At 42.9% G+C, this 27,659-nt stretch overlaps 4 protein-coding genes and 1 long non-coding RNA gene across 5 annotated transcripts; 1 reads left to right on the forward strand and 4 right to left on the reverse strand.

The window, feature by feature from the left end:
* Positions 1 to 694: 694 nt before the first annotated feature.
* Positions 695 to 1,593, reverse strand: LOC115733065. The gene is made up of 3 exons (XR_004014448.2): positions 1,581 to 1,593; positions 1,096 to 1,189; positions 695 to 742 (listed from the first exon to the last, which is right to left on the reverse strand). It is a non-coding gene; the product is annotated as an uncharacterized LOC115733065 (long non-coding RNA).
* A 2,558-nt stretch (positions 1,594 to 4,151) lies between these two features.
* Positions 4,152 to 4,787, forward strand: LOC125316181. The gene has a single exon (XM_048283696.1). It carries the CDS (start codon positions 4,152 to 4,154, stop codon positions 4,785 to 4,787), a length of 636 nt encoding a protein of 211 aa, XP_048139653.1.
* Positions 4,788 to 10,625: 5,838 nt separating this feature from the next.
* On the reverse strand, positions 10,626 to 13,695 carry LOC115732657 (receptor-like protein EIX2). The gene has a single exon (XM_030663342.2). It carries the CDS (start codon positions 13,693 to 13,695, stop codon positions 10,717 to 10,719), a length of 2,979 nt encoding a protein of 992 aa, XP_030519202.1. The 3' UTR covers positions 10,626 to 10,716.
* Positions 13,696 to 15,602: 1,907 nt separating this feature from the next.
* LOC115741262 (uridine/cytidine kinase UKL1, chloroplastic) lies at positions 15,603 to 21,167 on the reverse strand. Its single transcript, XM_030675075.2, has 14 exons — positions 20,904 to 21,167; positions 20,455 to 20,546; positions 20,245 to 20,314; positions 19,997 to 20,115; positions 19,593 to 19,689; positions 18,758 to 18,837; positions 18,099 to 18,293; positions 17,825 to 17,908; positions 17,679 to 17,739; positions 17,403 to 17,463; positions 16,918 to 17,011; positions 16,491 to 16,563; positions 16,075 to 16,157; positions 15,603 to 15,981 (listed from the first exon to the last, which is right to left on the reverse strand). Exons 1-14 carry the CDS (start codon positions 21,079 to 21,081, stop codon positions 15,835 to 15,837), a joined length of 1,434 nt encoding a protein of 477 aa, XP_030530935.2. The 5' UTR covers positions 21,082 to 21,167; the 3' UTR covers positions 15,603 to 15,834.
* Positions 21,168 to 22,397: 1,230 nt separating this feature from the next.
* Positions 22,398 to 26,513, reverse strand: LOC115741264 (triacylglycerol lipase 2). Its single transcript, XM_030675079.2, has 9 exons — positions 26,051 to 26,513; positions 25,799 to 25,921; positions 23,955 to 24,095; positions 23,737 to 23,847; positions 23,413 to 23,556; positions 23,287 to 23,327; positions 23,092 to 23,171; positions 22,903 to 22,998; positions 22,398 to 22,784 (listed from the first exon to the last, which is right to left on the reverse strand). Exons 1-9 carry the CDS (start codon positions 26,243 to 26,245, stop codon positions 22,468 to 22,470), a joined length of 1,248 nt encoding a protein of 415 aa, XP_030530939.1. The 5' UTR covers positions 26,246 to 26,513; the 3' UTR covers positions 22,398 to 22,467.
* Between the last annotated feature and the right edge of the window lie 1,146 nt (positions 26,514 to 27,659).

Raw genomic sequence — 27,659 nt, forward strand, 5'->3', positions numbered from 1 at the left:
AGTCCTAAATTTTTCAACTTGACCCGTTTAGTCTTAAATATTTTGACGATTTGCCAATGTAATCATTTCGGCTAATTTCGTTAGGAAATCACTGAACAATCGGCGCAGAATGAACAATTTCTTTATGTATTTTTTTTTAAATTTTCTATATTTTCGAACAATGAAACCAAGTCATGGTGACTCGTTTCGGCAAGGAAGTTGTTCCGCAATTGCACTTTCTGGACAAGCAGCACGGCACGACCTCAAGAGGTCATTTGTGGAACGCTTTGTCAAAGCCCTCACGTCCTTTTTCACGTTTTACGTTGATCCGCCAAAATGAATCATCGACCCATTTCTTAACCAATATTTGTTGGGCTGAATTGCTATATGTATTATTTGCACTCAATAAATGGGTCATAAATTGCTTGAAAATGGTCAAGCCCGAAATAATACGAGTGTTAAATAAATTCACAATTTATTTAGACTTGATCTCACGCTCGCTTAATTTCCGCTTTGAATATGAATTTTCCTATGTTCGGTTGAATACGGCAATGTTTTAGCAATATGGATCAAGTCAAATATAAATTAGATAAAAATAAAGTTGGCAAGGAATTAAGGATCTATAACGCAGACCTCCTTGGGCACAAAAAAGTTCAAGAATCTTTCAATGATGACATGATCTGTAGTTACCTGTAGCTAGAACCGGATCTAGGAGCAAAACATGACGTTCAGATATATCCTTGGGAAGCTTCTCATATATAAGCTGATCAAAATACATCCAGCGCACAGATCACAATCATAGAAGTGAGATGTCCTCATTATCTAGAAAACAACAGGCAACTAAGGCTCTGTTTGTTTTCCGGAAATTGGATAATTTAGAAAATATCTTCCTAAAAATAATCGCTTATATCGCTTACCAAAATGGATGAAAGAAACAAAATTCACCGTCCACAAAAATGTTCTGACATAAATTATTGTGGAAAACTTTTTTCATTGACTAATTACTTCAAGCAATATAAGCGATCATTCTTGGAAAGATGTTTTTCAAAGCATTTATTTGCCGCGAAACAAAGGGAGCCTAAGAGGAAAATACGTCAAATGAAGAGGCACATGCACCTGTTTCCCATTGTCTCCATCTCGGTGGATCAGAATTTTTCCAATTTTTATCCCTTTGCAGCAAGCACGTAATGCATTTTCCATGCTCTCTCCACTAGACAGACAAAGAACATCCCAGGCATCAAATAAGCATTAGTTTGACATAGATAAGTGCAGCCCAACAATGAGAATGCTAAAAATAACCATTTGTGCAAAATGAATATCCATCCTCGCTAGTAACCTTGTAAAGAGAGATTATGGTGTTTGAAATGGCAGAAGAGAACCGAAACTAGACATTTGTGAAAGGTAGAGGAAGTAAAAAGGAGTGCGCAAACACCCCTATCTTTTTCTTAAAGATTCAGTTTAAGTTGAGCCCTATCTTGATGAAAAGATCCATTCAATTAGAAACCAGGATCGAAATCTGACAGGTGCTAAGCAATCCATGTAATCTATCTTTTTGCTTGCACAAATTCTCTCTAAGAACCAGTACCTTAATCAAGGCTCACCTTCGAACAAATGGATCCTAAGACGAAGATATGTCAAATGGAGAGGCACATGCACTTGTTGCCCATTGTCTCCATCTCAGTGGATCAGAACTTGTCCAATTTTTATCCCTTTGCAGCAAGCATGTAATGCATTTTCCATGCTCTCTCCCTTACACAGACAGAGAATATCCCTATGTTACACGGACTCGCTGTTTTGAAAATTTTTTCCGTGTCGAACACGTGTCGGACTCGGACACGTGTCCGACACGCTGGGACACCGCCAGACTCTTCTCGGACACGCGGTCAACTCCACGTACACGAGAGGGACTCGCGTGTCCGACGTTAACATAGGCAAAACGTCCAATTTTGACCTAATTTCTCACTCATCCCTCTCGGTTGCCGGTCTCACCTCTCCCTCTCCCTCTCCCTCTCCCTCTTGCGATTGTCGACCGGCCTCTCGCAACTTGCCGCCGTCGCCGGCTCCCATCGCCGGCTTCTACTTGCGCCGGCCTCTCCCTCTCGCGACTGTCGACTAGCTTCTGCTCGCGCCTCAGCTCGCCCCCTCGATCGCGCCTCAGCTCGCGCCTTCTGCTCGCGCCTCGGCTCGCAACTCTGCTCTTGCCGCGCCGCCTCAAGGTATCACTCCTCTGCCCCCCCTCCTCTGCTCACGCCTCCGCTCGAGACGGGGGTTTTGGATCTCCTCTGTTCGCGCCGCTGCTCAAGACAAGGGTTTTGGATCTCCTCAATTTCACCCGCCTTTCATCTTGGCTTGCGAATCGCGTACGCCCATCTCTCTCCCCCACTAAATTTTGCTCCCAGCTCCGGTCTTGTTCCCACTTTTAGCCTTTGTCTTTATTGACTGAATAAGGCGATCATAATCGGCTTGGACATATCACTCGATAATATGACATACAACTCTTAGAGATCTCAAAACCATATTGTATGTTCAATCGGTGTCTTTGTCTTCCGTGGATTGCTCTTTTTTTTCCCCTCCAAGTTTTATGGATTATTGAAATGAAATGTCGTTGAATTCTTCACATGATATATTTTTTGATCGCAAGGTATGATTTTGCTTTGCCTACATATGATATATTTTGTGAGACCTTTCTAAGGAGGAGATTAATAATAGTTTCGACATCATGTGTATTATTGTTGAAATTACAAAAACAATAATTTATCGTGTATATATAAAAATATACATATAATATAAAACGTGTCCCAGCGTGTCGGAATTTTCTACTTTTTGAGAATTCACGTGTCGGCATGTCGTGTCCCGTGTCCGTGTGACATAGGAATATCCCAGGCATTAAATCAGCATTAGTTTGACGTAGATAAGTGCAGGGCAACAATAAGCATGCTAAACCTAACCATTAGTGCAAAATGAATATCCATCTTCACTAGTAACCTTGTAAAGAGAGGTAATGGTGTTTGAAATGGCAGAAGAGAGCTGAAACTAGACATATGTGAGAGGCAGAGGAAGTAAAAAGGAGTGCGCAAACAGCCCTATATTTTTCTTGAAGATTCAGTTCAAGGTAAGCCCTATCTTGAAATTGGCCCGCACAGAATATATTAATGGGACATTGCGCTTTGACCCGCTATTTTACCATAAAAGCAGCAGATGGATAAAGAAACACATTTTACTGGTTATCAAGGTGTGGTCCAGTATGAGCAAAATGAAGAGAGAGAATTCGGCAGCCTCACACAAGCCAAGGCATTCGGCTTATCAGAATTTGGCGAGTTTCCATTTCGAGAATTCCAAACTAGAGCAACCTGAACCCGACCTATAAATAAGTTTAGTTTAGAATTGTGAATGCAATTTACACACTGACAAACTTAATAGAAAGTTAAAAACTGAAAACTCAAACCAAGTATGCAAGAAGCGAGTTCAGATCCATCCCATGTTGGTATCTTTCTGAAGCGGGAATAGATGTATTGTACGTGGTCACAGCCATCTAGCATAACTACAAACTCTGATTACTAGCATAACTACAAACTCTCAAGATATCCTCGATCCTCATCGTGTGGTTCCATACCTAACTCTCTGATTCCTGTTAACAATTTCTCCCGCGGGATAAAGTAAGTACGTAATGTTCCAGAAGGCAAACCAAATCTTTAGACATCATCCACAAAAATATACCTTGTTTCAACAGTTCCATGGCAGCACTAATATGTGGATGATGAGCTGCAAGAAATAAGCAAATTAAGGCATTAACCGCACTGCCATTGCCACTAGTTTCTGTTGGAGCTGTGTCCCAGTGCTGCTGCTGTTTTTCTTGTCGTTTTAGTTCCTTTTTTTTCTGTTTTGCAGTCAAGTTTGATTTGTTAGGTAGTTAGTTTGTTAGCTATTTTCTAGGAAGTGGAACAAGTCAGTTTTTGCACGTTTGTGTGCAGTTCAAAACATGTTCCTATTAAGCTTGTAATGGACAGTTTTTCAAAGTTAAGGTTTTTAGTCTTCTATTCCATCTCTCTCTGTGCAAACAGAAAATTTGTGATAGCTGATTTTTTCATCAGCTTTAACAGTGGTATCAGAGCTTCTGTGGGATCTCAAGGGACCGTGAAGTGAGGGTAAGCAAGCCTGCAAAGACAAAGCCGATGGAGGCAGGATCAAGTGGATTCTCTGCAATGGCTACTCCGGTCTTTACCGGGGAAAATTATCAAGCTTGGGCTGTCAAGATGACAGCATTCTTGGAGGGTCATGATCTATGGGAGGCTGTGGAGAATGATTATGAGATTGCTCCGCTTCCAAACAATCCGACCTTGAATCAGATAAAGTTCCATAAAGAGAGAACCACAAGGAAGGCCAAGGCAAAGTCTTGCCTGTATGTTTCTGTCTCACCCCATATCTTCACAAGGATCATGAGATGTGATTCTGCAAAGACAATATGGGATTACTTGAAGGATGAATACGAGGGAGATGAGAAGATAAGAAGCATGAAGGTGTTGAATCTCTTAAGGGAGTTTGAGAGACAACTGATGAAGGATTCAGAGTCGGTGAAGGAATACTCCGATAGGCTGATTGAGATAGCTGAAAAGATCAGAGTTTTAGGGACCGACTTGAAGGATGAAAGGCTGGTTCAAAAGATCCTGCTGTCTCTTCCAGAGAAGTTTGAAGCCACCATAGCTTCTCCGGAAAATACAAGAGATTTAGCCGACATAAAGCTTGCAGAATTGTTAAGTGCCCCTGCAGCACAAGAACAAAGAAGACTCGATGAGAAGAGAAGAGCCTGAGAGAGGGTGCACCGCAAGCTAAAGTGAAGTTCAATGATGGAGGCAAAGGGAAGAAATGGAATCACCCAAAGGAAATGCAGGTGACTCCAAGTTTGCAGTGAAAGAAGGAAGTTCTAGTGGGTCCGGCAAATGGAAGAAGAACAAGAAGCCTTGTCAACACCGTGGTGGAACTACTCATCAGTCCTTTAGATGCTGGAGGAGGCCTGATGCTAAGTGTAGAAGATGTCACAAGATGGGTCACATGGAAGCAATCTGCAAAGAGAACAATCACCAGCAAAGGTGAGAAGCACAGATAGCAATGAATGAGACCGAGGAAGAACGCTTGTTTGTGGCTTCCTATTCTGGTTCTCCTGTTGAGAATGATGCATGGCTGGTGGATAGTGGCTGTACCAATCATATGACTAGCAATTTGAAGCTGTTTAGGAGTCTAGACAAGTCGGTCGGGTCCAAAGTCGAATTGGCAATGGACAAGATATCGAAGTGCAAGGGAAGGGTACAAGTGGCTATTGAAGGAAATCGGGAGGTGAAGCTGATTAGTGATGTTCTCTTTGTGCCAAAAATAGACCAGAATCTATTGAGTGTTGGCCAATTAGTTGAGAGGGGCTATAAAGTGAAGTTTGAAGGAAAGGAGTGCCTCATTGATAATGTAGATAGCAAGGAAGTGCTGAGAATGCCAATGAAAGACAAGTGCTTCCTGTTCAAGCCACGTGAAATGCAACAAATGGCTTTGAAGTGCAAAGAAGAAAATGCAGAGCTATGGCATAAAAGGCTCGGACATGTTCACTGGAAGAACATGTTGTTTATGCAGAGGAATAGCTTGGCAGATGACTTGCCAAGTTTGGAGGAGGAATTTCCACAAGGCGTAACTTGTCTTCTTGGCAAGCAAGTCAGATTTCCTTTCAAAGGAGGAGGCTGGAGAGCATGTGAGAAGCTGCAATTAGTCCACACGGACTTATGTGGACCTACGTCCGAGTCATCTCTCAATGGGAGCAGGTATTTCATTACTTTCATAGATGACATGACTAGGATGAGTTGGATTTACTTTTCGCAAGCTAAGTCTAAAGTTGTTGATGTGTTTGTGAAGTTCAAAGCCTTAGTTGAGAATCAGAGTGGGAAGAAAATCCAAATGCTCAGGTCTGATAATGGTTCTCAGTATACCGCTCACAAGTTTAAGTTAAACCGTGAGGAAGCGTGCATTATGCAGCAGTTCATCGCCCCCTATTCACCTCAACAAAATGGGGTCGGTGAGAGGAAAAACAAAAGCATTATGGAAATGGCCGGATGTATGATGCAGGAGAAGATGTTACCTAAGAAGTTCAATTTGAGGCGGCTAATACCGCAGTGTTCTTGTTGAATAGATTGCCTACAAAGGCCTTAGAGAGGTCAACACCTTTTGAAGCCTGGTATGGTGTTAAACCTTATGTAAAGAATTTAAAAGTTTTTGGGTGTTTGTGTTATACGCATGTTCCTCGTGTCAAGAGGGACAAGCTGGATCAAAGAGCCGAGTCCGGAGTCTTCATTGGATACGCTCTCCAATCAAAGGCTTACAGAATTTTTCAGCCTATGACAGGGGAAGGTGATGTGAGTAGAGATGTTGTTTTTCTAGAGGAAGATGAGTGGAATTGGATGGAAGAAAAGAATGCGGGACGTAAGAAATTCAGAACAACAACCCGCAACAACCGTACGGGTTGATGAAGTTGTGAATGGATTGGAAGATACTATGGATGATATGCCAAGAAGAGGCACAAGGTCACTTGCTGAAGTTTATGAAAGAAACAATGTGGCAAGTGCTTGAACCAAACTAACTTTGTGGAAGCTAAGGAGGATCGAAGTGGATTGCAGCAATGCGGGAGGAGTTGACAATGATTCGGAAAAACCACACATGGGAGCTCGTTGATGCACCATATGACAAGAATGTGATTGGGGTTAAGTGGGTGTTCGTAACAAAACTTAATCCCGATGGTTCCGTCAATAAACACAAAGCTAGACTAGTTGTGAAAGGCTATGCTCGGATATGGGGAGTAGATTATTCTGAAACTTTTGCACCTGTTGCAAGACTTGATACAATCAGGCTACTTTTAGCCGTTGCAAAGCAGAAGGGGTGGCCTATATTTCAGCTAGATGTCAAGTCCGCATTTCGAATGGAGAGCTTGAAGAGGAGATTTTTGTTGAACAACCCGAAGGCTTCGGTGCCAAAGGGCAAGAAGAGAAGGTATACAAATTGAGGAAAGCTCTGTATGGACTCAAGCGTGCTCCAAGAGCTTGGTATGGAAAGATAGACAGATATCTGCAGGATTTTGGCTTTGTAAGAAGCTTGAGTGAGTTCACTCTTTATGTCAAGAAGGTGAATCACAGTGTTGTAATTCTGTCACTCTATGTAGATGATTTGTTGGTGACAGGGAATGATATGGAACCGATAGAGAGGGTGAAGCAAGGGTCTGCTTTGCGGCTTTTGAGATGTCGGCCTTGGGAAAGATGGCTTATTTTCTAGGTCTGGAAATCAAACAAACTTCACATGAGATTTTCATCCGCCAAAAGAAATACATGAAGGAAATTTTGAAGAAGTTTCAAATGGAAGATTGTAGAAGTGTCGGCACTCCTATGGTCGCTAAGGAGAAGCTGCAAAAGAATGATGGAACAGAAGAGATGCTTCAATGTATAGAAGCTTGATTGGATGTCTCATGTATCTTATAAAGCAACTAGACCGGACATTCTATTTGCTGTGAGTGTTTTATCTAGGTTCATGAGTAGTCCTAGTCGGTTACATTTGGTCGCTGCAAAAAGGGTCTTGAGATACATCAAAGGAACATTGTTCTTTGGTGTGAAGTTTAGGAAAGGCCAGAAGTTTAAGTTGCGGGGTTTTTCCGATAGTGACTGGGCTGGCTCAAGAGATGACATGAAGAGTACATCCGGGTACTGTTTCACTCTTGGTTCCGCTTGTTTCTCTTGGTGTTCCAAAAAGCGGGAGATTGTAGCTCATCCACCGCAGAGGCTGAGTTTATAGCGCCACTTTTGCAGCTGCAAATCAAGTTTTGTGGTCAAGAAGATAATGAAGGATCCGTGGTTGAGTTCTGGTGATTGCATTGAAGTTTATGTGGACAATCAGGCTGCTTTAGCAATATCACGTAATCCAGTTTTCCATGGAAAAACCAAGCATTTTAAGATCAAATTCTTCTTTCTACGTGAAGTGCAACAAAGTGGTGAAGTTAAGTTGGTTTATTGCAAATCGAAGATCAGCTTGCGAGACATGTTTACAAAGCCACTTCGGGTTGAAAGATTTGAGCCGTTAAGGGAGAAAATTGAGTTTGCAGCAAGAATCGATCCAAGGAGGAGTTTGTTGGAGTTGTGTCCCAGTCTTTGCTGTTTTTCTTGTCGTTTTAGTTCTTTTTTTTTCTGTTTTGCAGTCAAGTTTGATTTGTTAGGTAGTTAGTTTGTTAGCTATTTTCTAGGAAGTGGAACAAGTCGGTTTTGCACGTTTGTGTGCGGTTCAAAACAGGTTCCTATTAAGCTTGTAATGGACAGTTTTTCAAAGTTAAGGTTTTTAGTCTTCTATTCCATCTCTCTCTGTGCAAACAGAAAATTTGTGATAGCTGATTTTTTCATCAGCTTTAACAGTTTCATCCTTTGAGGCCAATTTTGCTCGAACCAGTTCGTAACTTCATTCTTCAATGCTCCAACTTGCTAACCGAGTACCCTTGCAATTAGGGATGCCCACCACACTATGCGTACCCTACCGGTAGAGTCCAATGAGAGGATCCGTCGATGAGCCGTGAAATGCCAACTTTGCACGGCATCTCCACCCCCACTGCACTGCATACACAGCGAGAAATCAATCCAAACTAAGGCTGCATGAGCTGAAAAACCACACCAACACGTCAACTCAAATTGAGAGAAGAAGAAGGCAAGCTTACAAGCCGGACTCGGACGGAGGGAAGCCGGAGCGAGTGGGGGCGGGAAGGGAGGAGCCGAGGCGGCGGGTGAGAGGTGGCGTGAGGTGACTGAGTGGAGGGAGCGAGAGGAGGCACGGTGACATCAGGTGGAGGTGGGCGAGCGCAACGGAGCTTCGCTGCATTTGATTTTTGGCCGGAGTGGAGAAAATGGAGATGGTGAAGCGAACCAAGAACATCGTCGGCTAACGACCGGGTCGGGTAACCGTTCGGTGCTTCCGGTTAAATTCGGAGCCGGGTCTAGGATGGAGGGTCTGGACGCTAATTGGGTTCTCTGACCCGCCCAATTCCCGAGCTACATGTCACTTGCCTCTTCCAAATAGGCTCAATTCTGTAGCATTCATCTTGCTTTTAAACGAATTACTTACCAATTTCTATTTACATACATCGATTTCACGTATGTTAATTTCGCAATGTGGTATTTGTGGGTTTCATGAGCCTACTTAACAATTCCAAATGCTTACAAATACATTATAGATTTTACCACAAACTTAAGTAAATTAAGAAGTCTGTGCTAAATAACGGACAAAATAGTATAAATATATTGGTTTGTGAGCCTTTTATATATATATATTGCAACCGAGGGTTGCAATTCTAATCATCTGTGCATTTTTTCAAGTATTTATAGTTTCATGGGCACTACATTGGGGGCATATATATCATTTACATTGATATTCAGTTTCAACCAAATAATGGATTAGACAGGATATGAGAATATCCGACTTTAAATCAGTAATTAACCAAAATGTGGATAGGATATGACAAAATCCTTGGGTTTCTTATCCTATCCTATCTAGTCTTATCCCGATTAGAAATCCGGACGATCAAACGCAACCTAAAAGTCAATAGACTTATGTCCTACGCTTGCTAGTTAGAATTAAATTCAGGACAAGATAATTTTATCCCTGTTTTGTGTTTGGTGATTTATCCTATTCTATATTTGGTGCCTACTCAAAATATAATGACGTCCGATATAGGAGAGATAAAGCCCGAATAAAATTGTGGTTAGGATTTATAATATCCCATAATACAAAAGTTATGTTTATCAAATAACAAACTTCTTAAAACATAATATTTGAATTTCAATAAAAAAATTCTCAGTATAACGAAAAAATATTTTTATCAATTCTTATTTTTATTTATATATTTGAATTTATTTACATCTTATAAAATTAGTTTAATGTATAAATATTACAATATTTATATTCATTACATAGTTTAGGTATATTAGTGTAGTTTAATAATTAATAAATTTTTATTAGAGATTGATGGAAGAGGAAAAATAATTTTAAAAAAGAGAGGGGAAAATATAATAAAAAACAAGCAAATAAACATGGAAGTATGCAAGATTGTCCACTGAGATTCTTACCAATTTGGGCAAGTTTTAGGTTCATTTACATAAATGTGACGTTTATATCGAATAATAGACATGTTTACGTTCATTTACATTTATGTGACATTTATACCGAATATTGGATAGTATCCTAAGGATATAACAAAATAGCATATGCTTATGTGACAATTTTTTTTTTTTTTATCTATTGTGAGATTGATATTATGTTGTGAGCCACAAAAATTAGATCATAAATAATTTAAAATTATTATGGGTCCACTCCTTCAAGTCAAGGTCACGCAAAAAATGTTATGCTAAGAAAGTCTTAATAAAATTTCCGTATTTCAAATTCGACCATATTTAGTGCTATCCTGATTAGAAATCTCGACGATAGCATATAGTCGTACAAAATCCTGCAGCCCTAAATCTCAAGATAAGCTTAGATTGTCATATAGAAAGAAAAAAAAAAAAAGTGAGATTTCCGTAGAATTCGGCCTTCCCTTGCTGCCCAAAACTCATTTCCTTGACGATGCGTGAAACATATATGCATGCTGTAAATAACTGCTACATTCCTAAGATGTCTAATGATGGTATGGAAGAAGATCTACTCGAGCACTGAATTCAAATCCCTGAAAACATGCTTCGCATACTAGCCTGCCCGACTCGCGACGAGTGCTACTAGCTTGTTCTTCATCCTGTCTGCGAAACCGTAGTAAGCCTCTCTCCAGGACTTCCTTACGATCAAAGGGCCGCAAACGCCCCAGAACCCGACAAAGAAACCGAGCCCGATGCTCAGGAAGAGCCAGAAATAATCGAGATCATCGTCCCTGTCGTCGCTCTCGCTGTTTCCGCCGCCATCGTCAGGAGACTCTGGCTGTTTCTCGTCTCCAGGGCATAACTCGGGCAATGGAATCCCACAGAGGCCCACGTTGCACTCGTAAATCGCTGGGTCGTTGAAGGTTTGGAACTGGTTGGCCGTCGGGATTTTGCCTGAAAAGTCGTTGTACGACAGGTTCAAGTGATTCAGCTTTGTTAAATCGGTCATGCTCAGAGGAATCGGCCCTGAGAGATTGTTGCTCGACAAGTCGAGAGTCTCCAGCCATTCCAAGTTCCCAATGTGGATCGGTATTTTTCCGGTCAGATGGTTCATGGACAAATTCAAGGTCCCCAACCTCACGAGGCTCGTTAGCCCTTCGGGAATCTCCCCCGACAAACGGTTGTCCGAGAGGTCCAAACTCTTGACGAGGTAAAGAATGCTTTGACCATATTGAATAAATCTTCCTTTGGCCACCAAGGTCAAGAATCCCTCGTACCTCACCGAGTCAGCATCCGTGAGCTCCAATTTCATGCCCGTTAAGTTTCCGATGCATTGCGGGATTGATCCTGTCAAGCTGTTGTGGGAGAGGTCTACTATGTGGAGATTCGAAAGATGGCATGTCTGAGAGGGAATTTCCCCAGTAAAAGAATTCGACCGCAGGCTCAAAATCAGCAACGAAGGAATGCTCCCTGCGATCCATGCCGGAATGTTTCCTGAGAAATTGTTCTCGCCTAGATCGAGACTGTCCAAAGAGCTGCAGTTCCGCAAGGAGGACGGAAGTTTGCCAGAGAGATTGTTGTCACTGAGTATGAAGAACCTGAGAGAGGAAAGAAAGCCGACCTCGCTCGGTATTGGACCCGAAAGGCTATTGTTCGACATGTCGAGAATCCACAGCAAGGACAAGCTGCTCCAGAACCGCGGTATTTCTCCTGATAGGAAGTTGTTGGAGATAACTAAGGTTGTCAAATTGGTCATATTCCCAATGGACAAGGGAATGGTACCATTTAGGCCATTCCCAGATATATCTAAATCTGTCAGGCAAGGCATCAGTTCACCGATGTTGGGAGGAATGGGACCCGAGAAGCGATTATCTCTGAGATACAGTGTGGTCACGTTGGAAGACCAGATAGGAAGAGGACCTTCGTAGAGGTTAGAACTCAAGTCGACATTAGACTGGTCATCTACAAACAACAGCGAGGTGGGTGGCTCGCCGGTGAGTCGATTATATGCGACGTCTAGTTCATCTAATTGCAGATTCATCTGCAAGAACCAATCGGGTATGGTTCCTGAAATGTTAGCGTTGTTCAACACCACGGTCTTGAGGTTGTTTTGATTCCTGAGCCAAGTAGGAAACTCGGGACCCAATTGGCAAGACCTGATGTTAAGGTACCTGAGCTTGAAGGGAGGAATCCAATCAGGGGCTATCTTGAATGCCAAGGAAATGTTTGGGGAGGCTTTATTCAAATCAAGTTGCTCGAGGCTCGAGAGGTTTGCTAGGTGACGCTCTGTCACGACTCCTTCCCACAAGTTCTCGGAGAGTGCCGCTGCGGCCAGTGTCGACAGTTGCCCGAAACTTTCAGGAATCCCACTCATCCTGTTGTGGGTAACGCAAAGCTCTTTCAATGACGAGTTTCCAATCGACTGTGGAATGGAACCTTGAAATGAATTCTGCCCAAATTGGAGGTACCTTAGCCTCTTTAATTTTCCTAGAGAATCTGGCAAATTACCAGACAACCTATTGTCCCACAAGTCCAGATTTTCCAACTTGCTATCGTTGCATCGAGCTAACCCGTCAATAGAATCAGTTATCTCACCAGTGATTCTATTGAGAGAAAGGATTAGGACACGCAAATCACATAAGCTCCCCAAGGATTTCGGAAGCCAACCTTCGAGGTACGAATTCTGGGACATGTCGAGTTCTTGTAGGGATGCTAAATTAGCAAATTCATCTGGAAGCTCGCCCCCGAGATTATTTGAGTTTAGATCAAGACACAAGAGGCGAGTGAGATTGAACAGCCACCGAGGCGATGTAGAGTTGAAGTTATTGTTCGAGAGATCGAGGACCTCAAGCGATGTGACATTGATGAATGGAAGAGAAAGAGGAAGCTTTGACAGGAAACAGTTGGGCAAGCGCAACTCCGTGAGAGAAGGTAGCGAATTGATAGCTCGAAGCCAATAGTCTGCGGCTTTACTGAGATCAACGGCTCCAAGATTAAGGTATCTCAGGGAAGAAAGCCCAGGAAGCCAGAGAAGATCGTTTTGGCTCGTTTCGGCAAAACAATCGCTGAGGTCCAGATACTGCAATCGCGAAAGGTTCCCGAGACTCGGAGGAATCAGTCCGCCGAAAGACGCGCCCGATAGATTGAGGTATCTCAGCTGCTTTAGCGAACCAATGAATCTGGGGATTTTGGTGCCTTCAAAATTGTTCATGCTCAAATCCAAGTAGTTCAACTCTTTTACATCGAGCAGAGAAGGACTGATCTCACCCCCCAGAGCTTGTCCCGGCTTGAGATCGCCGCTTAGATCATCACCCACATACGGGTTGTGGAGGTTAATCTCGACCACTCGCCCAGTCAGGTTGCTGCATACAATTCCTCTCCATTTGCAGCAGTCTTTCCCGACCCACGAAGCGAGCCGGCCCGAAGGATCCGTGAAGCCACCTTTCAGCTTGGTGAGCGCTTCTCTTTCGCTTGCGAAGCAACCTGAAGCGATTCCCCAAGTGGAAAGCGCGAACTTCACAGTTCCAGGAAATGGAAGTCCTGATAGGACCAGGAGAGGTAGAAGCTCAATGAAGGAGATCTTACGAGCCATTGTTGCCAGGCAAAAACAAGAGCAAGACGAAAGGAGGGTAGTCTCCGAAGGTCCAGATTAGCTTTGCTTAGACATGTATACTGGACTAGTGTCGTCCTACAATGCAACGTGAGGTGCCGTCCATTGTTAGTCTTGACTTGACTTGACCTTGAGTGGATCTCATCATTAGTCTTGACTTGACTTGACCTTGAGTGGATGTCATGAAGACATAACATAAGCAAGTAAAGCGTCATTGACCGGGTCATCTAAACCATTCTTGTTTTCCCCTTGTCCGGGACACATTATGAATCTGTAGACTGGGATGACAAGTTCTGGCGGACTATCGGAAAGATCGTACGTTCCTCGCCCATGTTCTCGAAAGTCGTGAGAATTTGATAGCTCGCTACGAGGTCCACCGAGTTAAGCCGACCACGCCGCGGATTTGGAGCGCAATGAATCGAGTCTGCATAACCACATATATATATTCCCATTCACAGCTTATGTCCTGGGAGAGGCAGTCGTCGACGGTACATGAATCACAAACTCTGCAAGTGAAAGCGATTGCATGTGGACGATGATGGCGTTGGACAAAGGGAGTGGATGGTGGTCGAGACGCGCCCGGGCTCTTTGAAGGGGGTTGACTTTTAAGATTCGTCAAGTCTTCTCTTGGACCGTTTCACAATGGGCATTTTCTTCTCGAGCTTAGGCGGGCGAGAGCTCGGTCGAAGAAGTCGTTTTCGAGAGAGAGAGAGAGAGAGAGAGAGAAGTTTGGGGGTTTGGATCTAATTGGAGAAGGAAGGAGGCGTTCCTCGAAATCGCAGTGGAAGAAAGTGACTTGCTCGTGGGGACAGGACATTCACATTGAGAACGAAATATAGATCTGCTAGGAAGTGGTCTAAGTCGTCATATCGTAATCTCTACGTTTGATAATAGCCAGAAAATTATCACAAAAAAATATATAAAAATCTTAAATCTATTGCATTAGTACCAATTCAGTCCTAAATTTTTCAACTTCACCAGTTTAGTCTTAAATATTTTGACGATTTGCCAATGTAATCCTTTCGGCCAATTCTATTAGGAAATCACCGAATGCTCTACACTGAATGAACAATTTCTTTATGGATTTTTTTTAAAATTTCTATATTTTCGACAATGAAACCAAGTCATGGTGACTCGTTTTGGCAAGGAAGTTGTTCCATAGTTGCACTTTCTAGACAAGCAGCACGGCACGACCTCAAGAGGTCATTTGTGGAACGCCTTGTCAAAGCCCTCACGTCCTTTTTCACGTTTTCTGTTGATCCGCCAAAATGAATCATCGACCCATTTCTTAACCAATATTTGCTGGGCTGAATTGCTATATGTATTATTTGTACTCAATAAATGGGTCATAAATTGCTTGAAAATGGTCATGCCCGAAATAATACGGGCATTAAATAAATTCACAATTTATTTAGACTCGATCTCGCGCTCACTTTATTTCCGCTTTGAATATGCATTTTCCTACATTCGGTTGAGTACAGCAATGTTTTAGCAATACGGATTAAGTCGGATATAAGTCAGATAAAAATTAGTCAATTTGGTTCGAACTGTTTTCAAGCGACTCAAACCCGACCCACCGTCTTACGAATCTACTCGGCCAGAACGATAACTTCATTCTTGAATCTTCTCCGGACGTGACCTGAAGAGGTCATTTCAAATTGAAGTCAAACTCATGACCTCGCTTCCTAAATCGAAAATTGTCATGCCGTTTCATCGGCTCAATAGAATCTTCAGAGCTTAGTCTGCTACTATATTTAACCCCAAAAGTTTTATCCATCGTGGTTCAGGGGTAATGAAGCTAGAACTGTGCTTTTGCCAACTCCGGCTCTACAATTTTTCAGGGGTTTACCTTTACTAGCTCTCAGGGTATCGTCTAAGTCGAACCACAGTAAAAGCCGGTGGAGAAAGATCCCCTCAAGGAGATTCTCATAGAAAGTGCATCAGCAAACTTTCTGATGCAAGTCGATAACTGCATTTATTTACAAACTTAGTTTCAGGACAGTTTGATCGTAATTGGGACTAAATGAGGAGAACCTCCTCTATCTCTGTATGTATCAGACCGTAATTAAGGGCATTTAGCCCAATTAATAGCAGGTTAAACGATGGTCTGCTCTTCAAGGATCAATCGTCAGTACCAAAGTAACGATCACCGAACTCACCCATACCCGGAATAACACGAAACTCTTCATTCAGCGCAACATCAATCTCGGAAGTCACAATTTTCAAGGAGGGGAATCTTTTGGAGACGCAATGGATTCCTTCAGGAGCCTGCAGTTATGGTAGCAGTAGGATAAGGCAAACTTGATTTGCAATAAACTGCAGTAATTACCATTATGAAATATAAAAAAAAAAAACACTCACAGAGATGAGATTCAGGAATATTATGTGGGACTCTGGAACGCCTTCCTGGATGAGTAGCTGGATCGCTTGATTAGCAGAATTACCTTCCAAAATAGCAAGTACATCCATCATTGCCATGCATAAAATGAATTTAAAGAAAAGCATATTAGCATTGTCTAGTTGCATCAGCTGTGCTGTTATCGATTTCGTTAGCTGCGAATGAGCTCTTGATTTGTCAATAAGATTTGAAACCCTTCACTGGAATTCCAACTCCAGAAAAAGACGAATTAACTGACATACTTCGAATCATTTCACCTATCCCTGATACACAGCTCTTGGCACATAAAGTTGGCAAGGAATTAAGGATCTATAACGCAGACCTCCTTGGGCATAAAAAAGTTCAAGAATCTTTCAATGATGACATGATCTGTAGTTACCTGTAGCTAGAACCGGATCTAGGAGCAAAACATGACGTTCAGATATATCTTTGGGAAGTTTCTCATATATAAGCTGCTTAAAATACATCCAGCGCACAGATCACAATCATAGAAGTGCGAAGTTCTCATTATCAAGAAAACAACAGGCAACTAAGGCTCTCTTTGTTTCCCGAAAAATGGATAATTTGGAAAACATCTTTCTAAAAATAATCGCTTGTATCGCTTTCCAAAATGGACGAAAGAAAAAAAAATTCACCATCCACGAAAATGTTCAAACATAAATTGTTGTGGAAAACATTTTTCATTGATTAATTACTTCAAGCAAAATAAGTGATCATTCTTAGAAAGATGTTTTTCAAAGCATTTATTTGCCGTGAAACAAAGGGAGCCTAAGAGGAAAATACGTCAAATGGAGAGGGACGTGGACCTGTTTCCCATTGTCTCCATCTCGGTGAATCAGAATTTTTCCAATTTTTATCCCTTTGCAGCAAGCACGTAATGCATTTTCCATGCTCTCTCCACTAGACAGACAAAGAATATCTCAGGCATTAAATCAGCATTAGTTTGACATAGATAAGTGCAGCCCAACAATAAGCATGCTAAAAATAACCATTTGTGCAAAATAAATATCCATCCTTGCTAGTAACCTCGTAAAGAGAGATTATGGTGCTTGAAATGGCAGAAGAGAACTGACACTAGACATTTGTGAACGGTAGAGGAAGTAAAAAGGAGTGCGCAAACAGCCCTATCCTTTTCTTAAAGATTCAGTTTAAGTTGAGCCCTATCTTGATGAAAAGATCCATTCAATTAGAAACCAGGATCGAAATCTGACAGGTGCTAATCAATCCATGTAATCTATCTTTTTGCTTGCACAAATTCTCTCTAAGAACTAGTACCTTAATCAAGGCTCACCTTCGAACAATAGAAACTCCACATAATTTCTTGCAAAAATCAACTCCAGTATATAATGATCCTGAAACCACATAATCAGAAAAAGTGTAAGTAAGAAAAATGTCATGATTTTCCAAGCTTTGAGCCACTTAAAATCAAACACAAGCCAATGAGCTATAACTATCCAGACAAGCAAATACTAGCGGAACTAGTTTTGTCACCTCTGTGACAGCTTCCTCTTAATTCCATATTCAAACCAGCACAATGACAGATTAATACAGATTAAGAGGCCGATACCTGTTGGAGTAACCACTTGTTTCTCAGTAAATGGCAAATGACCAAGCCCATGCTCTACCACCTGAAAATCAAGTTTAATAATGGAGTTCTGACAATTCCAATGCAGGGATGGTAAAACCTGTTTGCAATTCTACTCATGGAGGTACCAGCCGAATAAGTCGATCAGAATAGAAGACAAAATCATGCTTTGATATGTCGCGATCTCGAATCAGTGTGTGCATGCCTCTTATCTGGGAAAAACATATCCAGATCAACAATTACAAAAGACAATAAAGCAATTACAAAGAACACAACCGACTGTAGAGAAGGAAAAAGAAAGAAGAGGGGTTTTGTGGGGGGGTGTTGCGTGAATAAGGGGCGATCATATGGCTGTGAGGAGAATGGGTTGGGCTTCATGGTGCATTCAATGTAAAAAAATACCTGAAATGTCGACTGAATAACGTATACATTCGAATATATTTTGCATAGGTCATGCTGACCAAGCTTTGTATGAATATGTTGCACGATCAAATCAATTGCAACATGATTGTCGCCTCCCCTGGGTATGATTACATCAGCATACTTCTTTGAAGGATGAACAAAATCATCAAAAGCAGGCTTGACAAACTTTGCGTACTGCACGGTTTAAATGACAACTGTTATATAACTTCAAGTATACGCAGCAAATTCCAGTACATGTGCACACAAAAAACATATTAAGCAGCTTGAGAGAGAGAGAGAGAGAGAGCAATTGCATGAAAAACTCAAAAATGCCTCAAAAGGGTAGATATTCTTAACCCATAAGGCATAGTGAGTTAATTCATCGGAACCCAGGGATGTCACTGAGCAGGCCCATTCCAAATTTTCCTTTTCTTTTTGGCTTCCTCAGCCTGATAATGAAGCTATAATGTGTGCACTAAATATTAAAATACAATCAGCACAGGAAATTTATTCTCTTTCCTACACTTCTTGTAGAACTTTCTATTTCTATTTTGAGGGAGAAAAGATTCTCAAAACAGCAAAATCAATTTGTTGTTTTAGTAAGGTTGAAAATACAAAGATGATCACATACTTGTCACGACAAAATGAGATTGCCTTACCTGTTCAAGGACAGAATCTATATCTCTACCCCTCTCAACCGTGTCACGTCTTATTCTTCGAGCCAGCCTCACATCAGCATCTATAGCAATTGAAACGTGGAGAATTACCTATTTGAAAATCCAAGAGACACAGCAAAAAGAATCCACTTCTCATTGAGAAAATAGAAAAGTTACTCAAACATTCAAATTCAGGATCAGATTAATTAAAGAACATCGAATATAAAAGTTCTCTGGATGGAGTATAAAGCGAATAATTTTAGAGTTCCAAGATAATTTATGTCTAGACACTCATACACTGATAGAAAGAAACAGTATAAGAGAAGACAAAATTTATAAGAGTACAATTAAACATTTTGAGGCAACCAAGAAAATAAATGAAAACTAGCCCATTGAAAGACAGTTCAGCAAAATGCTCTGAGATTCTTAACAGACTCAGTGGAAAATTGCTTTTTGAAAACCAATGAAATAGCAGAGGATATATTATATACTGTTAACAATGACTTTTTCCAGAGCCCTCTCATTTTGTCCATGATGGAATTGATCCTTATTTTCCTTATAATTATTCTTGCAAAGATATAGCACTTTCTCCACTTTTTTTCTCATGATTAGGTTTTAAAAAACAGATCAATTCTTTCACTCTCTTGTGATATCAAATCTACACCAAGAACTGGAAAACTCTAATGAAAAAGTAAACTTCCAAACTCCTGCATGTTTTAACTTCCGACCACTATACTTTCAATAGAGCAAGAGCAGATGGCACAATGAGAAGCAAGCATTATATGTACATAAAGGCCTCTGGGAACCTTTCTTTTCTCCTTTTTATGTGATTTCCTACCTGTGTCAACAAATATTTTCATGTTCATCAAATTCCGGACTCTTTGATCATGGAAAACCAGGATTCCCTCCAAAATAATAACGTCCGATGCATTCACCTGACAACAAAATAATCCTCACGTCATTATTCGAAAGAATATGAATCAGGAGATTTTAAACATGAGAAGGGGCTAAGATGCCATTTGTTCAAATTACAGTGCTGGCACTCTTTAGTCAGTTTTGATGGTTTTGCCCCTTGTTCCCTTGTTTCAAGTTATTTTACAAGGGCTAGAAAGTGTGAGCAGAAGTAGCGCAATCCTCTCATGTAACTACATATGCCAGAGTGTTATGCTGGACGATAGAAACCACGTGGAAGTGGTCAGACAAAACTTTAATAATTGATGAAAAAGGTAGTGGACTAAGTACCTGACGAAAGCTATCAGAGCAGCGACGATGAGTCTTAAAATCATATATCGGAACCTGATAAGATTGACCCGATTTGAGCGTTTGAATGCAGTCTAGAAGCTGATCAGTGTCAAAAGCATCTAAAGAAAACCAATAGACGGTTAAACATATCTATCAAATATTCAGTCAACAGCTTTTACGGGGAAAAATACCGTATTAAACAAGATTGCTTCTATACCGAGCTTTAACAATTGGGGCCAAAAAATTACCAGGATGATCAAAGTTATACTCATGAACCCGCTCCGACTCTTCAGGGGTCAAACCACGGTAAAAAGAATCCTTTATAAAATAACTAAAACGCATCAGAATGTTTACAACACATATTTACTCAATCACTACGACTCTATGCAGCTCGCTACATTATCAGTGTTACAGCTCATAAGCATATGCCCGAAACTGGAAAGCAAAACCAAGGGCACCTGGTTAACAAGCACGACGCGGTGATCATGAAGTTGCTGTATAATCATGTCACAAACTGTGGTCTTGCCAGAAGCAGTACCTCCAGAAACACCTGCACGGATGATCACCAAACAAGACAAGAATTGGAACAACAATTACACTGGAAAGATGACATAATTCACATCGAGGCGGCCGCGGGACCACCGCATAACTCCACGCACGACATTCCCCAAACACAAGGAAAAGCAAATCCTTAAACTCAGGGCGCGCAATATAAGCAGTACAGCCAGCAACTAAAGTGAACTCTCGCAACCGAGCAACCCAGAAAATGCGCAGAAAACGTCGACGCAATCATGAGTTAATCCAAATGCGAATAAGCTAAGCAAATCTCGGAATCCTCCGAAACGCGCAACAAAGTAGTCTCCGACGAACGGGATCGAGAAGAGGAGGAGAGACTAGGGCGAGTCACCGATGAGAAACGGCTCCCTCCGCCCGGGAGTGCTGGGATCTGGCCAGGGGCCGGCGGCGGCGGCGGCGCGGGGAGAGGAGGAGGGCGAGGAGAGGAGGCCGTCCAGTCGGAGGCCGGAGAAGTGGGCCCCGGAGGCCGCCTCCATGGCCAAGTCGATGGCCTTGGACTCATGCACCATGGCCGTTTCCGCTCTGCTCGATCAATCCGACCTCAGCTGGCACTGTGGACCACGACACGAGTGGCGTTGAGGACAAAAAGAAAGCACGGAGATTTCTTTACTGGGACCGAATTTTTTTGGTAGGACCCATAATTTCGTGTCGTATTTAAAGGCGTGTTTGTTTGCGCTTAACCCCAAAAAAAAAAATTAACATTCCAACTTTTCCGTCGAAGTATAAAATATTACCCAAGTCTGAAAAATTCACTAAATTTTTGGGAATTAATGTGTCCGCGATTACATATTAAAAAGGATCCGAATACCGCGAATGAAAAGAAAATTTTCAGAACACACATCAATCACAGTAAAAAGTAAGAATCAAAAACCATTCCGTACATCCAATTGAAAGTATTATGCCGCTCCAAAAGTTTTATGCCGCACCCAATTTAAATCCTCAAGACGGTGGTATATCAATCGCTACCTGAAAGATATTTTGAGTAATTAAAGCAAGATATGCTCAGCATATTACGAGTATTTTTTTATTGCATTTACGATCCGTAATTAATATCCAAATTGTTCTTGGCAAATGATTTTTAACAAAAAGAGAAGGAAGAAAAAAAATGAAAAAAATTGATGCACAATTTTTTAAAGTCACGGGAGACTAGGCAAAAGCAAAACTTTTTTTTTTTTTTTTTGTGTGTCGATAAAAAGAGGGTATTTTTTTGGGGGGGTGGGGGGTCAAACGGTAAAAAGAGGATTGAATTGGAAAAATACTACTACTGTTGATCTTCTTTTTTAAGGTTGTGGTGGGGATGCTTATTGTGCCGGTCGAGGAATATATGCTCAGAACATCTTCGGTTGGCGCTTCTTAATGTGAATATTTTCTGACACCCCTCTCCAGATTTTGGGATGTAAGAACAAGCATCTAAGGCCTTTTTCTTTTCTAACCCTTCTTGCATGATTGCAGAAATTGGGAATAAGATGCTGATTGTAAATATTCTCTCTCTTTCCGTTTTTTTTTTTTTTTTTTTTTGACTTTTTTGACGGTTTGGTTTGTCCGTAGAAGAAAAGAATCCGATGCACCATGAGAAGGGCATTTGCGACGTGCGACGGGGATCAAGAATTACCCTTGCAACGCTACACTTTATTAACAGTCGCACGAAACGCGAGCGCGATAACGAGACGGCTCTCATGTGAGTCCATCGTGATCTATATGACCACGAAGTGTTTATTTGCGAAGAAAAAAGACGGAGACCCTGCGCTCGTCTCTCGTGGTATGACCGACCAAAGCTCGACGAATTTCGCGGCACTAGTTAACGACGGGGATGACTAGGAGGAGCGAAAACAAATGTTCATGTCGCATTCATTTGTCTCAATTCCTATTTGTAAAATTGGCTTAGTCCCCAGGAGTCACTGCTGGTTTTTGAAGAAAGACAGCACTTGACCGTACACGATGTCTTTGGCGTTCACTCCCATGATGAAATCGGCGTGAGCGTAGTCTCCGACGTACTGGACAGTGAGCTTGCCGACGTCATGGAGGTTGAGGCTGTCGAGCAGGCGCTGGACGTCCCACGTGTCGGATAGCGCGTCCCGGCCTCCATAGCTCAGGAAGATCGGGAGGTCGCGGGGGATGTTGGAGAGGTTGTAGACCGGCGGCCTCACGTCCCCGTAGTGCATCACGTTGAGGATCCCGTAGTTGTACTTCGCCAGCATTCCGTCCCGAACCGCTGCGAGCAACGACGCACCAAATTCGTTTTCGTAAGCAGTCAATTTGAATGAGCATTGATCATTAACATGTGCTTTCCGCTTGGGTGGAAAGAGGATCGGCCGGGCACTAAACCTTACTTTGAGCCAAATGGACCATGTTCTTGGTCGACGTCGACTGCGGTTCGTTCTCCAAAAACAGGTCGATGGTGGAAACATTGAGACAGCAGTTTTTTCCTGAAACGGTCCGGTCGAAATCAACATAATCAGCTCAGTTTCTTCACAATTCGAGATCAAGAACATATCTTGCGCGGCGAAGTTAGTCGGTACCAGTCAACGCGGCTAGTAAGTCGTAGCAATCGACACCCGGATTAGCGCACAAGGCCTGGAGAAAGTTAGCCACGGGCTCGCTGCGACCACATACAAATGCACAATCATAATGCAAGAGAAAAGAGAAGATTACGTGAAGCTTTGAATCGAACGTAAGAACTTCTGGGAAATCTTTTGCGGGTTCTTTTGTCTCACCCTTTGGGATTGAACTCGGCCAGCCCGAACAACGTGGTGATCTGTGTGAATAACGCAGAACCATCAAAATGCCCTAGTTCTCTTATTGCAACTGAAGGGAAATAGCCAATGGAATAATCTGTTCACCTCGCCGACAAAGGCTTTGGCCGCGACAACGCCGAGGGCGGTGGTCATGTGGCTGAGATAAGCGACCGGGCTCAACAGAGCCGCCGATCGCAGCTCGTCCACCAGCCTCCCTTCCGATAAGGACGCCAAAGCTATCAAAGTCCCCTGTTATTAGAAAGCAAAATTTACCCAAGAACCTCAGATTTGCAGTACAAATGACGTTTTTTTTTCTGAAAGGATAGGCACATCCATTGCATCTAGAACGATTTTGCCAAGGCATATACAACAACCGCGTGACGTACGACCCGAATTCCATGGAGCGAACCCGGAAAATAGATTTCTCACCAGCGAGTGGCCGACGTAATCGATCTTCTTCCCAGTTTGCCCGTGGATGAAGTCGAACACGGCCGGTAGATCGAAGGTCACCAGTTCGTCCCACGACCAGTTCCAGAAATCCTGTCAGCAAATTCAATTACCAGTTCAGTTAACAAACTGCACAACTTCTTATGCATTCACCTTGTTGCTACTACATAATCTCTCGATCGAGATAGAGATGTACTGACCGGGCTGGCGGGGTCCAAGGAAGTGTGGCGCCGGCTGAACCGGGTGCCTCGGGTGTTGGCAATCCACACATCAAACCCGTTATCGGCAAGAATCAAGGGCAGGTCCTGCTGCGGCGGGTTCAGCAGCCACGTCATCCCGTCCTGCATCCACAATACACCCAAACATAAACAAATAAATAATTCCTCTGTTTTCAATGAGGAAACTGAGATGCTTATGTCCTAACCCCATGTCACAAAAAATGTTGTGGCAGGTTACAAAGGAGACACATCAGTGAACTTCGCATGCACCAATTGGCGTTATGCCCGATACACCTGCACAGTTTCTTGCGGATCATATCGAGTTTTGGTAAATACTGATGCAGGCCGAAGGGAGGAAAGATCAAATTGGACCGTTCATGGGCTATTTAAACGCGCTTTTGTCGTCTTGTCGTGAACTGCGACCACCTTCCGCGGCTAAGCCGGGGCAGGCTGAGCTTGTGCCGACGCCAGGCTTGACCCGAGCCGGGATGGGCAAGGACTAGAGGCAGAGGCAGAGGGGGAGATGCACCGCGAGCCCTACGCGACACCCCCGATCTAGCTGTCGTGATCTGTCCAGGTGCCGGCAAGGCGCCGTCGTGAGGCGGAGGTTGTATGGACAGGGGCAAAATTTGGAAGAGGAGAAAGAGGGGAAAGAAAAGAGAGCAATCCAAGCCGCCCATTATTAATTAGTTCGACGGTTGACGTTTCCGAAGTGGGTGACTTCACGTGAATTTAGCAAATGCGTGCTCAATTAAGTCAGATAACTTTAGAAAGCGGGATGTCAATATCATCTTAACTAATGTTAATTGGCGTGAATCGTGCCCACCTTCTGGAAATTTAGAAAAAGTGATACATGGTAGTGGTACGCTCACTGATGGTGTCCTCTCTCAAAGCGATTGATTTGATACCCAGCGATGGTCAAACGCAAGTTATACGCAATCATGAAAATTGGACCCAAAGAAAAAAAAAACCCATGAGGTGAAACTTTTTCTGGATTGGCCAGGATCGCCCTCGCCCGAGGCCGGCGACCTCTGATCCATTTTGCTATTCTAAAAAAAAAAAAAGAAAAAAAAAGAAAGTAAGAAAAGGATGCAAGATACAAGAAAAAGAAAGAAAAAATTAAAAATTATTCCCGTCATCATCAGTGCCATTCATACCACGGCGGCTATGGCAATGATTTGGCAAAGCGTGAAAAAATTTAGAACTCAATTACTTAAAATGGCAAAAGAGTAATAAGCTTTAGATTGTTGGGCAATTCTTTTTTTTTCAATGGTGAGCTTTGTTTTGAGTTTTTATACATAGAAATGGATCACGACGCGACGTGTGTGAAGATGATAAAACATGGTCTTGCACTTTTTTATCCTCTCGTCAAACGCAGAGGGTCAATTTCACACTATTATTATCTTATCTATTTATTAATTCATTAACAAAGTATTAAGGGCTGAAAAGTTTCAGCTCGTTCCTGAAAAAAAAAAAATATATCCCTCTTGCCAATCGGAGACCACGGTCAACGAGAGGTCCACCCCAGTGAGCTAATAATTTCCCGGTCTTCAACTCTCCGGCGAAGCCTCTTCAACGAGCAGGCGTCGGTGCTAAGCCGGAGAGTGACCAGGAGCTAAGTTAATTCCATCATTGCCTATTTCAAGGTATGAAGAATTGCAGACAAAAGATTATGCGCCCGCATAAACGTCTTCGAAACGAAGTTAGCGCAATCGGAAAAATCTCGTGCGTGTCTCGGGTTGATTCGGCGCTAGCCGAGCGCGTATGGAAAAGAACATTGCTATATGCAGTCGGCGGTGTCGAGCCGGAGAAATAATGCCACTCACCACGAGGACGCCGTGCTGTATTAGGACTGGCTGCTTGTCGGTGCTACCGCCGCCGCCGCTACCCCCGGCTCGGCCCTCCGGTATTCTTTGCACGTTTAGTATGTATCCATCCTGAGTGATCACCTGAAAAAAGAACGCCCCAAAGAAAACAAAATCTATCCCCACGTTACTCGTTATTCAGAATATCAGATAACACTCTGAAGCCACTCAATCAAAGATTCATGGGTTTTCGTGAGCTGCTCTTTTAATTACATCGAACTCCTGGCATTTGTAACCATGTATCGTGACAGACGAGGCGCATATGCCAGCAGCAGCCGGAGGGGCAACACCGCCGCCTGCGAGGGTTGAGCCGCGGCTCGAGGCACGGGCTACATGCGGCTCGACCAGCAGGAGCAGGGAGAAGCAGCTCGAAGCCAAGCTCAGGAAGCCACTCACGCTCATGATCATCAAGTTCCCTCTCCTCCCCTTTTGCTCTTTCTGCTTTTTGGGGGTTGTAGGGTTTTCTGTGTCGAAGAAGATGAGAACCCGAAACTACAAGCGCGCAGACGCCCCCTTTATATAAGAAGCTCTTGAGGAGGAGGAGGAAGACGAGGGAGGGGAGGAGGCGAAAAGAGTGGGAAAAGGGTTTGCGTTCGTTTCTGGGTTTCTGCCGAAAGGGTCTCGGATCCAATTTCCCGGATATTTCTCGCCCGAGATGGGTCGGGTTTTTCACGTTTCGAGGGAAATAATGATGCCGGAAGAAAACAGAGGAAGACAGAGGGGAAAGAAAATAAATCGATCGCGTGTGGGTCCCAATTGGCCTCATCACAGCAACCGAACTGGAGTGGAAATTAGGGGTGTGCAAACTGGACCGGACCAGCCCGGACCAACCCGGGACCGGCCCGGACCGGCCGGGTTGGTCCGGTCCTTGAGGTGGATGGTCCGGTCCCCAGTCCCAATAAATGAGACCGGTGACCGGGCGGTCCGGTCCTCGGGTTTCTTGCATTGGGGCCGGACCGCCAATAATATATAATTATTTATATATAAATATATACAATTGCAAAAAAAAATTGAAAACAAAACAGAATAATAAAAGTCCATCGCCCATTTTTTTCCCAACCTTGCACGGCCGCACTCTCTTCCTCAAGACTCTCTTTTTAGTCTTATTTTCCATCTTGTTTTTGGTCATCTTTTCTCCCTGCAGGCTTTTTTGAGTGCGGTTGGTGATGTTTTTATCATGTAATGGCTGGATTTGATATTGAATTCGAACATTTTGGTCAAGTTCGTCGATCATAAAAGTCATAGCGAGTCGCTATGTTTTTACCATGGCATAATTTATTAAGTTGACTAGATTTTCAATAGTTAGCGGCCCCTCTGGGCCGGGACACAGACCGGACCTGGACCAGGACCGGCGGTCCCGGTCCGATCCTTGGTCCCGAAAATATGGGGACCGGGACCGGGACTACGGTCCGGTCCCCGGTTCTATGCCGAGACCGGACCAGCCCGGATCATGCACACCCCCTAGTGGAAATGGATAGCCATGAGCCCATGACGACATGATAGATAGTCAGACCTTTTGCATCACTGCCTGAAGTTTCTGTTGACTTTCGTTCTTCTATTTTGTTGGCCAAGCTGATGTGATTTCGAGAATCTATGCGACACGGTTCTCCCCGCATGAATTTCAGCCGTTTTCACTGGTGTTGCGGTTTTCATAAATGTTTGGCTAAGATATTTATAGCCGCAATACCTTCGGCGGCGACCGTAATCCAGCCACAGTCGCACAAAACTGACATGAAATAAGCGGCCGGCGAGATCAATCATCGAACTACTAACGTAGCTCGGAAGTTATGCCAACTACTATCGACAACAGTAACATGTCATC

This window comes from Rhodamnia argentea, chromosome 8 (assembly GCF_020921035.1).
Source record: "Rhodamnia argentea isolate NSW1041297 chromosome 8, ASM2092103v1, whole genome shotgun sequence".
NCBI lineage: Eukaryota > Viridiplantae > Streptophyta > Magnoliopsida > Myrtales > Myrtaceae > Rhodamnia > Rhodamnia argentea.